Here is a 12847-nt window from a genome sequence, read left to right as displayed (position 1 = left end):
ATAAATCGATATAGGCTATAGTTTCTGTAAAAAACGAAAGACAGAAGTCAGCAGATCATCTTATTTTATGGTACCGCAATAGGCAATTGGCTCAATCAGTGAGGACTACAATGAAAGTTCGTTATTTGAGTAATCGATACTCATTTAAATTTACCCATCATTGTTCTTGAACCACATACACAGTTTTGAAAAGACTGTTTTAATGGCGTAGCTTTGTAGTAGTTTTCATGTTGTCAACATCATGGCCACCTGGAGATGCGGCCTGATTTGTCACAATTTGAAGATTTTGATTACAGCTACTGCTAGTGCTTGACTGACATTTTTGAGATGTTTTTACTTTTTGCGATTTCCTAATGACAAAAAACTTTTTTGTTACCTTGGGGAAGCAGTAGCAAATGAGAAAAAGTAAGTTGAAAAACGCAAAATCAGACTGTTATTGAAAATTAACAGTCTGACTAAAATTTACAAAATTAAATTTTCTTTGTTTTTCAACATGTGAGGATCTTAAAACCTATTGTGTCATCTGGGAAAAAGAATAAAGAAAGCGTAAAAATCTAATTTTTAGAAAAATTTATTTAAACGTTCGCCCAAAGTTAGAAAAACCTGGAAATTTCTGCAAAATGTGACAAATCAGGCCGTATCTTTAGGTGGCCATGTCAACATGTATTCTCAAAGCATAATATCTACTCTAGGCAACCAGAGGAAATACTTCATATCACCCGGAGATGTAAGAAAGACAAATTTTTTTCCAGAAAACAACCACCAAATTAACTTCATTTTTTTATTTATACAGGTTATATCATTGACATGAGTTGTCTTCTCTTGCTTTCTTCTTTCCTGGCTATCATGTTGTAACCACAAGATATCTTTATTTAAGGTGATAGTTGCTTTTGCCTAGATAGGCCTACATCATTGCAGAGATCAAACATGAAAAGAAAACACTCTAAATCCACTTTTTTCAAATCGTTCATCGTCTTTTTAGCTGTTTTCGTTATAAGAGGTAAGTATGTTAACTAAAAAAGCAAGATGTAGCATGCAAGTGTTCTTTGTAACCGGTCTTCAAAACGCTCGCACTGTGGAATCATCTGAGTGAAATCCATTGCAATAATGTTGTATTGCTTCATGTTTTTTTTCGCCTGTTTCTAAAAGGTCACTGTGTGTTATAGGTTCATAGCATTTCTTTTTTTTCTGCCAGGAAAACATCTTACCAACGTTTTTTCAAAATCGACAAATACTATTTAATCAAAATACACCATTAAGGAAACTGTTCAAACCAAATATACTTACAATAATATCTTGGTTTTGGTTCAACTTAAGTTGCTCAGCAAAAAAATTTGGTTTCATCTCAAAATAAATGAAATTTCGTTTCGCATTTACTCGAAACAAAAATGGAACGTCAGAGAAGCTCCGAGCACAGAAGGACTTCACAATGTTTGAAAGGACTTCACAATGTTTGAATGACCAATTTTTATTTAGGTTTACAGTACAAGTGTTCAAAATGTAATTATTTCAAAAATGTCCCCAACCCAATTTTGTTTTCATTAGCGTTGAATAAAGCAAATTTTGTATTATTTTTAACGTGTTTATGTGACATTTCTGGTGCATGGTTGATATCACAATAAGCATATATTGTTTAGTTTTTATTGTAACAAGAGCTGAGAATCCTGCCTCGCAAAGGTAAGTGGTTATGAATGGTAACAAAACAATAATCGCTTGCTTTGCCAAGAATGGGTAGGTTTGCAGTTGTGAGCACCAAAATTCTTCCACAGTTTTTGAATGAAATTCATTGCGTAATAACTCTTTTGATCTCAAATCGATTAGGTCATCTTTACTGAGATCGTCATCGCTAATGTTGTTCAAGTCAAAAAGAAAAGGATTTCGAATCCATGTTTCAACTTCGTTCGGCAGGTGTTCTAAATTAAAATAACGTTGAAATGAGATTTGCTGGGTTTCCAAGTGTGCGCAAAGTTCTTCTCTCATAGAGATCAAAAGAGTACATTCTCTTTGAGCTTCATCCATCAAGATAAGATCTTCTAACATTGGAAAGTTAACGTATTTACCTGCTTCCAATCTACGTTTCTAAACCGGCAACTTGGCTAAAAACGCTTTCAGTTTTTCAGCTGCATCAATTTTTGTCACACCTGGTCCTTGAATGCCACGATTAACATTGTTAATATGACCGAAAATATCAGCTAAGAAGGCCATGCCGTATAGAAAACTTTTCCTCTTGAACAATTTTGAGAGAGGACTTCCTTTTGCTTTTCAAACCGACATGCGTTGTGATAGATGTAGTTTAAGGTCAATGTACACACTGTAGGCAGTAGTAGTAGTAGTCCAGTTTTAATCCGGTGATGTCCCCGTTACCGAGGGTGGCCGGATTCACCTCCAAGTGCCGCAATGGTCTTCACACCCTGCCTCCACATCGATCTGTCTAGCGCGTCCTCTCTTGTCAAGCCCACCTTGCTGCTTTCTTCCTCAACTTGCTTTTTCCATGTTTTCTTTGGTCTTCCTTGTTTTCTACGACCCTCCACTCGCAACTCCAGCGCTCTTCTCAAAACATCATCTTCATCCCTTCTCAAAACATGCCCATACCACCTCACTCCATTCGCTTTTGCCAACTTATCAACACTCTCATTCAACCCAAGCAAGCTCATAAGTTCTTCGGTATTCCTTTTGTCCATCAGCTTTACACCACACATTGCTCTCACCATCGCTCTCTCAGTTCTTCTTAAAATCGCCAATTCGTTTTCCCGTAAGCACCATGTCTCACTTCCGTAGGCCTACAGCAGGGTTGTCCAAAGCCTGGCCCGCGGGCCGCATGCGGCCCGCGACCTCCTTCAATGCGGCCCGCCGCCTCTTCTAGAAAACTTTTAAAAATTACCGTATATCCTCGCATATAAGCCGACCCTAGAAAAACAACCTTAAAATGGTAAATTTATAAAAATCCGCATATAAGTTTTATGTTTAATTTGTAATGAAATGATATCTGTTATGAAAGAGTACAATGTACAACGACACTACAGCACTCTTCATGTCACTGGCTATGATAAATACACTGGTGAGGCGCGGCGAGCCCTACTCAATGATCTCAAATCAAACCTGCGTAAGCGTCAAGAAAACATGTTTCAATTAGTGAAGCCATCGTCTTCTACAACCATTGCTTCTTATGATGTATCACTTTTGATGGCTAAATCCAAAAAACTTCAATGTATTCAATGCTCCGCTGACTATAACTATATCAGAAGCCGATGACGATTTGCAGCTTGAATTGTGTGACTTGCAAAGTGACCAGTTTTTATTAAGCAAAGCTACACTGCCAATCACTCAATTTTGGCCTCTTCTTTCTGAAGAGCACTATCCTAATTTACGCCGTTTTGGATTGCACTTGCTGTCAATGTTTGGCAGTACCTACCTTTGTGAAGCAGCATTTTCCGCAATGAAGTCGATTAAATCCAAAGAGAGGAATCTACTTAAACAAACATCTCTCGAAGCCTGCCTTCGTTTAGCCTTAACCTCAGTTGACATTGACACAAAGGAGCTGGCTTCCAAAATGCAGGCACACCCATCTCACTGAATTTTAAGTAAACTGTACCGTTTTACGTACTTCATTAAATATTTTTTACGAATAAATTTATGGTTTATTCTTATTCATACTTGTCAGTTATTTTTAAGGTTTCCTGGTCTACTGACGTTGCTTAAAATTTCCAAAACTCTCTTATTCGTGGTATTCACATTTTAGCTTCTTTAATCTATTCCCCAATATGTTTTTATGATAAATATAAAGATTCATTTACACATGTACGTGTTTTACTTTACATCTGGTACGGTGAGACAGTGTATAAGAGGAAAAATGTCAACTGCGGCCCGCGATCTAATTTCCTTGCCGAATGCGTCCCGCGTCCCATAAAGTTTGGACAACCCTGGCCTACAGCATTGCAGATCTCACACAACTAGTATAAATTCTTCCTCTCATTTTCAACGGAAATCTTCTACCACATAACAACTCTCGACACTCTCTGAATTTCACCCAACCAAACCTTCCCCTTGCAGTCACTGCCGCTTCACAACCACCACTGGCATTCAATCTATCTCCTAGATAGCAAAAGGCATTTACTGATTCAACTTCGTCATTCAGCTTTTCAACAGGACCAATCATTCCTTCCTCAATCTTCTTGCATCTTTCACATTCAAAACCATCTCCAGATCTGCATGTCACTCTCTTCATCTTTGCACATCTTCCATGCACCCATTTCTTGCATTTCGTACATGTAACAGAATTTGCCATCACTCTTCTTCCGCAGACGCCACATGGGTCAATTTTGCTCATTGTGATTTTCCCTTCCGTTCCGCTTATTACGACCTTTGTCTTTTTGATGTTCACACGCATACCTTTACATTCAAACGACTCCTTCCACTTCTCAAATCTACCTCTCAGATCTTCCATTGTGTCACTCAACAAAACCAAATTATCGGCGTACAGTATCTCCATTAATGAATCTTCTCTTACACATTCGGTAATCACATCAACCACAATGGCAAAGATTAGAGGAGAGAGGACAGAACCCTGGTGTACACCGACCTTCACCGAAAACTCGTCTGAGAGGATCCAACGCGAACTCTCGTCCTTGCACCGTCGTAAAGACCCATTACGGCTTGCACGAGAGCTTCTGGCATTAATTTTTTTCTCATTGCCCATTCCATTACTCTTCTTGGAACTCTATCAAACGCCTTTTCCATGTCCACGAAACACATGTACAAGTTCTTACCCTTGTCCCGATATTCCTCTTGCAACCTTCTCAAAATAAAAATAGCATCTGTCGTTCCCTTCCCAGGCATAAATCCACACTGCATCTCGTCCAGCTTCACCACAGATCTTATTCTATTCTCCAACACCTTTTCCACTACCTTCATTGCATGCTCCAACAGTTTTATTCCCCTATATGACCCACAATCCATGACATCACCCTTTCCCTTGAAGATGGGTATCACCACACTCATCTTCCATTCATTTGGCATTCCTTTTCCATCTAACACACGTTGACTGATTTCCTGCATTGCTTTCAGTCCTGTCTCTCCACTTGCGCGTATCATTTCCACAGTGACTTCAGATAGTCCAGGAGCCTTCCCCGATTTCATTTTCATCATTGCTTGCGTCACCTCCTCTCGAGTAACTCTCTTTAATGGACCTGCTACCACGTCGGCTTCCAGATTTTGATCCCAATCGTTTTCCTCATTCATTATCATCTCCATATGTTCTTTCCAAATTCTTCCACGATCTTTCTCACTGAAACCAAGTTTTCCAGCCCTTCCTTTAATACATCGTCCACCATCTACATCTTTCCCATCCCGCTTCATAACCTTCATAAACTTATATACTTCGTTAGGACTGTTTTTTAATTTGGTCAATTCCTGCTCAGCTTCTTTCTTCATAGCTTTTGCAACTATTCTCTTTGTCCGATTTTTCAATTGCTTGTACTTGAGCTTAGTTTCTTCTGATCTATTTCTGCACCAAGCCTTGTATGCGACTTTTTTCTCCCCATTACTTCCCTCACATCTTCACAGCAGCATAGATTTATTTTAATGCATACCGGTACAGTTTATTCCCGCGGCTTGAGCTTGATACATTTGCATTTAAAGAGAGAAATGAAAGTAAAAAGATTGCTTTTCGTTTTTGTTTCAAAATTTAGGTAATCACGGACCCCCATATGCTTTCTCACATACCCTCAAGAGGTTCGCGAACCCCAGGTTGGGAGCCACTGCTATAAACCATGACCTCAAGAAATAAATAAAAAACGGAAATTAAACTTTTACAGAAGACCCAAATTTCTTGATATCAAACTTTTCCTTCAAATTTATCACTTTCTTTATTAACGTAAAATGCAGGTGTTCATTCGCAACCAGCAACTCCATCAGCACCTCAATCACCAGATGTAACGCCCGCATCTACTCAATCACCAGCTGAAGCGCCCTCATCTACTCAATCACCAGCTAAAACGCCCTCATCTACTCAATCACCAGCTGAAGCGCCCTCATCTACTCAATCACCAGGCGAAACGCCCTCATCTACTCAATCACCAGCTGAAATGCCCTCATCTCCTCAATCACCAGGTGAAACTCCCTCATCTACCCAATCACCAGGTGAAACGCCCTCATCTACTCAATCACCAGCTGAAGCGCCCTCATCTACTCAATCACCAGGTGAAACGCCCTCATCTACTCAATCACCAGATGAAACGCCCGCATCTACTCAATCACCAGGTGAAACGCCCTCATCTACTCAATCACCAGCTGAAGCGCTCACACCAACTCAATCACCAGGTGAAACGCCCTCATCTACTCAATCACCAGCTGAAGCGCCCACACCAACTCAATCACCAGGTGAAACGCCCTCATCTACTCAATCACCAGCTGAAACGCCCTCATCTACTCAATTACCAGCTGAAGCGCCTTCATCTACTCAATCTCCAGGTGAAACGCCCTCATCTACTCAATCACCAGGTGAAACGCCCTCATCTACTCAATCACCAGCTGAAGCGCCCTCATCTACCCAATCACCAGGTGAAACGCCCTCATCTACTCAATCACCAGCTGAAGCGCCCTCATCTACTCAATCACCAGGTGAAACGCCCTCATCTACTCAATCACCAGATGAAACGCCCGCATCTACTCAATCACCAGGTGAAACGCCCTCATCTACTCAATCACCAGGTGAAACGCCCTCATCTACTCCATCACCAGGTGAAGTGCCCGCATCATCTCAATCACCAGCTGAAACGGCGGGATCATCTGAAACACCAAGTAATATGTTTACATTTTAATAAGTTTCATTGAGCTGTTGTTTGAGTAGTATTTACCGAGGTCACCACAACAGTAGGTCTAGCTTTAAAAAAAAACTAATTTTAGAATGCCACAGACAGGTGATAGAGAACAGATTGGTTTGATTTAAAGACATTATTTACAAACAGTATAAAAGTAACAAAGTATCGGCCACCCCCACTAGTGGGGAACAAACCGACAATGGATTATGATGATAAAAGTAACAAAGTAACTGATAACATGCATATTAAACTCAAATGTGTTTGGCAAAATGTCATGTCCTGATCAAGAAATAGTGTAATCTAATACATCCAAACAAAGAACTAATAACTGTGATTAATATTAAACTGCTTTTGTTAAATTCTGATTGACAATTTCAAATAATTTCAAATGAATCCTCCGAAGTCAAATTTACGTTACAGCAAGTACTATCGTCTTAAACACGATCTTTAATTGCACTGTGTGTAAGTATCTGCTAAATTAAGACGTTTCATTGATCTTGTAACCAAGCATTTTGTGGACATAACGATGTATGTAATATTCAACCAAAAAACAAGTAGACTAACCACACTACACAACTAAATGAAGTTTTTTCTTTACTCAATGTGTGTTTTCAGAAGGGAACACCCCGGATATCAACGGCTCAAGTAGTGGACCATCAGGTAACTCGTTTTGATTGATTGAGTTTTGTGTCAGTTTTTACTTTCAATTATTTCCTTCTACAGAAATCAGTTAGAAACTTTTAGCTTAACACCCATATAGAACGTATCTTTGTAATAAGATGTAAGCCAAGATAACTGTATCAGCACATTCAAACTAAAGTCACACCATTTGAATTTCACTATAATGTATAAACTACCATTGTCCAGCTCAAGTCACTTTTTCCTGAGCGGCTTCCAAACTTGCATTATGTTTCTAACTTTGCACTTGCCTTGTATGCAAAGTCTTTCATCCCAATGGACTTTTGATCTATCAGCATAATCCTAGAACCATCGCTTTTCATGGTTTATTCAGAAGGAAGTCCAAGGACAACTCGAGAAAAGCGTTTTAATGATCTAAGTTTAGCTATGTAGTTATGAAATATAACGTTACGTATACAAGAATTTTATTTAAAATTAAGATTTTTTAATCTTTTACTTTCACCTTCACTAGCCAGGTAAGTTTGTATTGATGACAACTCGCAATACAACTCATTTCTGGCCTGAGGCGAATCTGTATCACTCGATGTTTATACGTAGAATATTGCAATATATCTTGCTGAGGCAGGTTCTAAACATCTTCCCTCCTATTAAATTAAAGAATGCAGAAAAGAAGATAAAACATGTAGTTTCACCTGCTTACTTTCAAATTCAACGTCTCAAGTATCACATCTTTAAATCATTTCAACAAAAAAATTGATGTTTTGATGTTTATTTTGAAGTTTTAAATGTTTTAAAAGTTGTACTACTCTGTCCCACTCGTGCCTAACCTAAGGAAACAGTGGAACACTTCAGAAATACGTTTAGTTCATCAAAAAACTAGTTGCAAATAAAAAACAGTGATTTTACATTGTTTTCATACATGCATTTGTGTATTACAGGCATTGTTTCGAAACTTTACATCAAAGAAACGTTGAAATAAATAGTTTGAATGGATTGACTCAGCAAAGCTCTCAAACTTAGGCTACAAAACAAACATTACAGTACGGTACTGAAAACAAAACAGCATACACAATGGAGTTGTTTAAATATCATATAACTTTTTGGAAGAGAATGCTTTGTCGATATCATCATATTGTGTTGTATATGTATGTATACGTTTATACTGTCCCACAGGTCCTTGAACAAAATGTCCTACTGGTGCCTGAACCTCTTTTTGAAATATTTTTGTCTCTCAGTCTAAAACTTAAAAAAAATTAACTTTGCATATTTTGCTTAATGGAAGTACGAGCTATAAGGATTAACCAATTTAAAAACTACTTCCTACAAAGTTAATGTTCAATCAAAAACACTAAAGAAATCTGACCACTCTTGTTTACTTAAATAAGTGAAAAAACTCGTTTTGTTGTCATGTTTGTACCACAACAAATTTCGCCATCAAAGTGATTTAAACAACATTGACCAGTATCTCGTTCCACACGCGAACTTTCAGTCATTTACGTTCACCACAGTATACAACTTGCAAAGCGTCCCACTGGTCTCCGATCTCCCCCTGTAAACCACTGGTACACAGTGGAACAACATTTATGGCTATTTTTTCATGTGTTTTCGAGGTAGTGTATTCCGATATACATTATTGTTTATCTTTCGATTTACAGCCCATAGGTTACAGACTTCAGATACTAAAAAACGCATGAAATAACATAGCAAAATTAACTGCACGAGGGCTTCTCAATAATTTTGTTCTGCGACCTCATTTAATTTTTTTTTTGCGAGACCACTTGATTGATTGTTTACATGGAAATTATACTAAAACAATAAACATACCACCACAAATCTTAAACTACTGATCCATATCAAGCCACTGATCCAAACTGAAACCAATACTTATTGTTTTAAACTTTAGTATAAATCTGTTCTATGCTTCCAAAGCAGTATGTTGGGGTTCTTCGGAATGTCGGAATAGTATCGGTGAGTAGCTTAGTTAGCATAATTACTGAACCCCATGCTTTCTTCGCAGCTGGTGTCGTCGCCGTCATAGCTATCTTGGTCATTGCGGTGGCAGTGATATTGATCGTTTACATCACGAGGCGCTTGCAGAAGAAGTAAGTAAAAATGGGCAAGTTTTTTATTTTACTTCAACAGACAGCTTTTCACTATCTCGATTAAGACAACAAACATCGAGTTAAAACTTGAAACAAAATCAAATGTTTAAGACCGGCTATCTTTTATTTAAGCACTAATGCAGTGGTTCTCAACCTTTTTGTCTTGACGGACCCCTTTTAGTGCCTCACAGCGGTTGGGGACCCCTTACAATTTTTATCTGAAATTTTGGTATATCGCGTCTCGTAACGGAATTAAATGTTTCATAAGTTTCGAAGTGACACACTTAGAAAAATTTGTTGAACTCGCGACGCAGTTATGACGATTGATGACATTGACGAAGTTATGTTATACCGTACTGTATGTTGGCACATAGTATCAAAAATCAGTATTCTATATGCTAATTTAATGTTTTTCTACAAATTGTATCAAAAATTAATAGAATTTTTGCGACCGTTACAAAGAATTTCTCCATTTTTTCATTTGTAATCAATATTTTGTTGTAATCGTAGTAATGGCAAAACTGTGAGTGTTGATAGACTGCTGAGTGCTGACTAACGTTTGCATTTTTAGGTTAAGCATTGATCAACAATACGCTGTCTCAAAAGAATTAAGTTAAACATAGCTAACATATAGCCTTATTAAAAAATTTAACTCATGTATACGATTTTTTACAATTTGAAAATTACGGTAATACACAAAATTACGGTAATACACAAACAAAGCACAACTAACTGTTAAATTTTGTAATTTACCAATCGTGCTGCTAACTAGGAAACTTTCACGGACCCCTGAAATCGCTTTGCGAACCCCGGTTGAGAACCACTGCGTTAATGTGCGTTGAAGGTAGCCTTGATCGATTTTTTATCATCACCTTTTATCAGTCTCCTCATAATGAGTTATAAACATTCCATATGAAAGATATCTAGGCAAACCAAATAACGGTTTTGTATAATCTTATTTAATCAGGTTGAAATAATTAGTGATACCGATGCTGCACATAATTTTTTCCATGATTAATCTTTTTGCAGTTGTTGCAAATTGTCTATCTTTTCTAAACGTGTTGAAGAGATAAGGTTGCGGTAACTTTGATGTTTTTTTAATTTGGTGGTTTCCAATGAAGTGTGAGATATGTGTGATCATCAGGCTATGTTCATCCATCTCGATCAGGGATTGCTGGTGCGATCATAAGCGTACGGGGCCAGAAACATTTGCGGGAGGGAGAAACTGCATGCAAAGCGGTAGCCTCCTGAAAACGGTAGCCTCCTGAAATGTGCAGATCTGTTTTTAGTATTTTTTTGTGAATTATTGTGGAGAGAAATTGACAATAGGCTACTTGTGTCTTTCAAAGAAGGAATACGGCATTAATGTTGAGAACCACTGTAACTACAAGTTGGTCTATAACGTTCAGGAGCACGCTTCTCATTGACGTACGGTATAATATCTGTTTTGGAACATTTTGTGCTGTTTTTTTTTTGTTTTTAAATCTATTTTGCAGTTTTTTTTCTTGCATTAACAATTAATAGGCCATAAGAATTTTTGTGCTACGAAAATGGGCCACGAAAGAAAAAAGGTTGAGAACCACTGGGCTAGACCTACTGTAGTGTGAACATGTTACCGTCAGGGACTTCGATCGGGAGTAGACTTTTACATGTAGCCTATTTTGCACAAAAATATTATGAGACAATTTGGGTAAAGAGGCAACTTTTTTAAACCATAAACATACATAACTCAGCAACAACATTACATTTAACAGTATAAAAACAAAAAAAACAATAACGTTAAGCTAACGTTTTTCGCCTAGCCGAAAATTTCTTTCATTTCTTGAAAAGTTTTGAAATGGATTTCAAGTGGATATGGTTGCACTTGTATATACATTATTTTATTTGTTAATTTAGCCAGCTCGATATCCTTCAAAATTCGAAAATGAAACCTTGTGAATGAACTTTTCTATGATCTTTTGAATTTACCGATGATCCAAATGGATGCGTAGTATGCGATCAATACTAATCAAAGAAGTAGGCCTATAGAGTAGGCTACCGCACTAAATTGATAAATTTAAGTGTATTGTGTACATTGTACAATTCCCTTGGATCAATTTGATGTGGTAGCCTATTCTTTATTTCTTAGATACAGAGTATGTGTATTGTAGGTACGCTTTTGCGCATGCGCGTAGCCATGCGCACAAATCGAAATGACCACTTGACCATGTTTTGCGATGAAACCTCAGACCAGAAAAACTGTTTGCGGCTGTCTTGCAACATTATAAACGTGTTTTAGTACAGTAGCAAATAATATTTAAACTTTAAATGTCATAAAAAGTGACGTCAATGCAATACAAGGCAATTAAATGCGAAAACTAATTTTCGGGGAGGTTTTTCGGACGAAAATTTTAATTTGTTTCCCAGAGGCCTAAGAATTTCCTGTTTTATTCTAAAACCAGTGCTAAACTTGATATTAAAATTACCTCACCCCCCCCCCTAATTATGGCTAACATAAATAAGCGTTCCTGCTTCATAAAAAGGTGTGATTGTAGCATAAGTTTTTTAAACAAACAAGTGATGTTTTAGCTCAACACGAAGTAGCAGATATTGTGATCAGTATTTTTATAGCTTTTTTATTATTGCAACTTTGGGCGTTTGCATGATGATTTCCAAATGCTTTCATATCTGTGTGTTATAGCCTGTTATGAAGTTGAAAGCTAGAAACAATGAATGAAAACATACGTTGCATAAGGTGATCACGTTGCATTTAACAAACTACATTACAGGAAGCGCCAGCAGAATTATCAGCAACCAGGCGACTTTGGAAATCCAATTTCTTTTACACCATCGAAATACGACGATGACAATCTGTGACAAGCAATTGTGTGACGTAATTGCTCAGCTTCAAATGCAATTTGTTTTTATTTTAAAATACAAATCAACTTGTATTTGATTTCACGCTTGAAATTTTCTGCAAGGTGCCCAGCTTCTTAGCTTTTAGCGGTTTCCATGCGACGGAGACTCTGCATGTTTCGTCACATGATAGGCCTATTTCCTATCTATAGCCTTGTCAAGACAATAATTAAACAGCAATGATTTCTACTAGTAACTAGATCTTTCTTTTAATTTTTTTCGTCAAAATGTTGAATGTAGGCTATACAATGGTATTGAAGCCGCATGTACGTTATAAATTGATTGCATTGTTTGTAGGCTTAGTAATTGAACTTTTAACTTAATTCAATACAAATACTGCTTCTGTGCTGGAGATTTTGTGTGCTGCGTAGAACAAAAGGCAATCAAAGTTGC

The 12847-nt window shown here is 37.5% G+C and overlaps 1 protein-coding gene across 1 annotated transcript; it reads left to right on the top strand.

Moving 5' to 3' along the window:
* The first annotated feature begins 799 nt into the window (after positions 1-799).
* LOC145778657 (uncharacterized) lies at positions 800-12806 on the top strand. The gene is made up of 5 exons (XM_082590197.1): positions 800-1000; positions 5884-6798; positions 7434-7478; positions 9475-9559; positions 12328-12806. Exons 1-5 carry the CDS (start codon positions 928-930, stop codon positions 12413-12415), a joined length of 1206 nt encoding a protein of 401 aa, XP_082446323.1. The 5' UTR covers positions 800-927; the 3' UTR covers positions 12416-12806.
* Positions 12807-12847: the final 41 nt, after the last annotated feature.

The sequence above is a fragment of the Aplidium turbinatum genome, chromosome 1 (genome assembly GCF_918807975.1).
Source record: "Aplidium turbinatum chromosome 1, kaAplTurb1.1, whole genome shotgun sequence".
NCBI classification, from domain to species: domain Eukaryota; kingdom Metazoa; phylum Chordata; class Ascidiacea; order Aplousobranchia; family Polyclinidae; genus Aplidium; species Aplidium turbinatum.
This window is presented reverse-complemented; position numbering and strand designations above follow the sequence as displayed.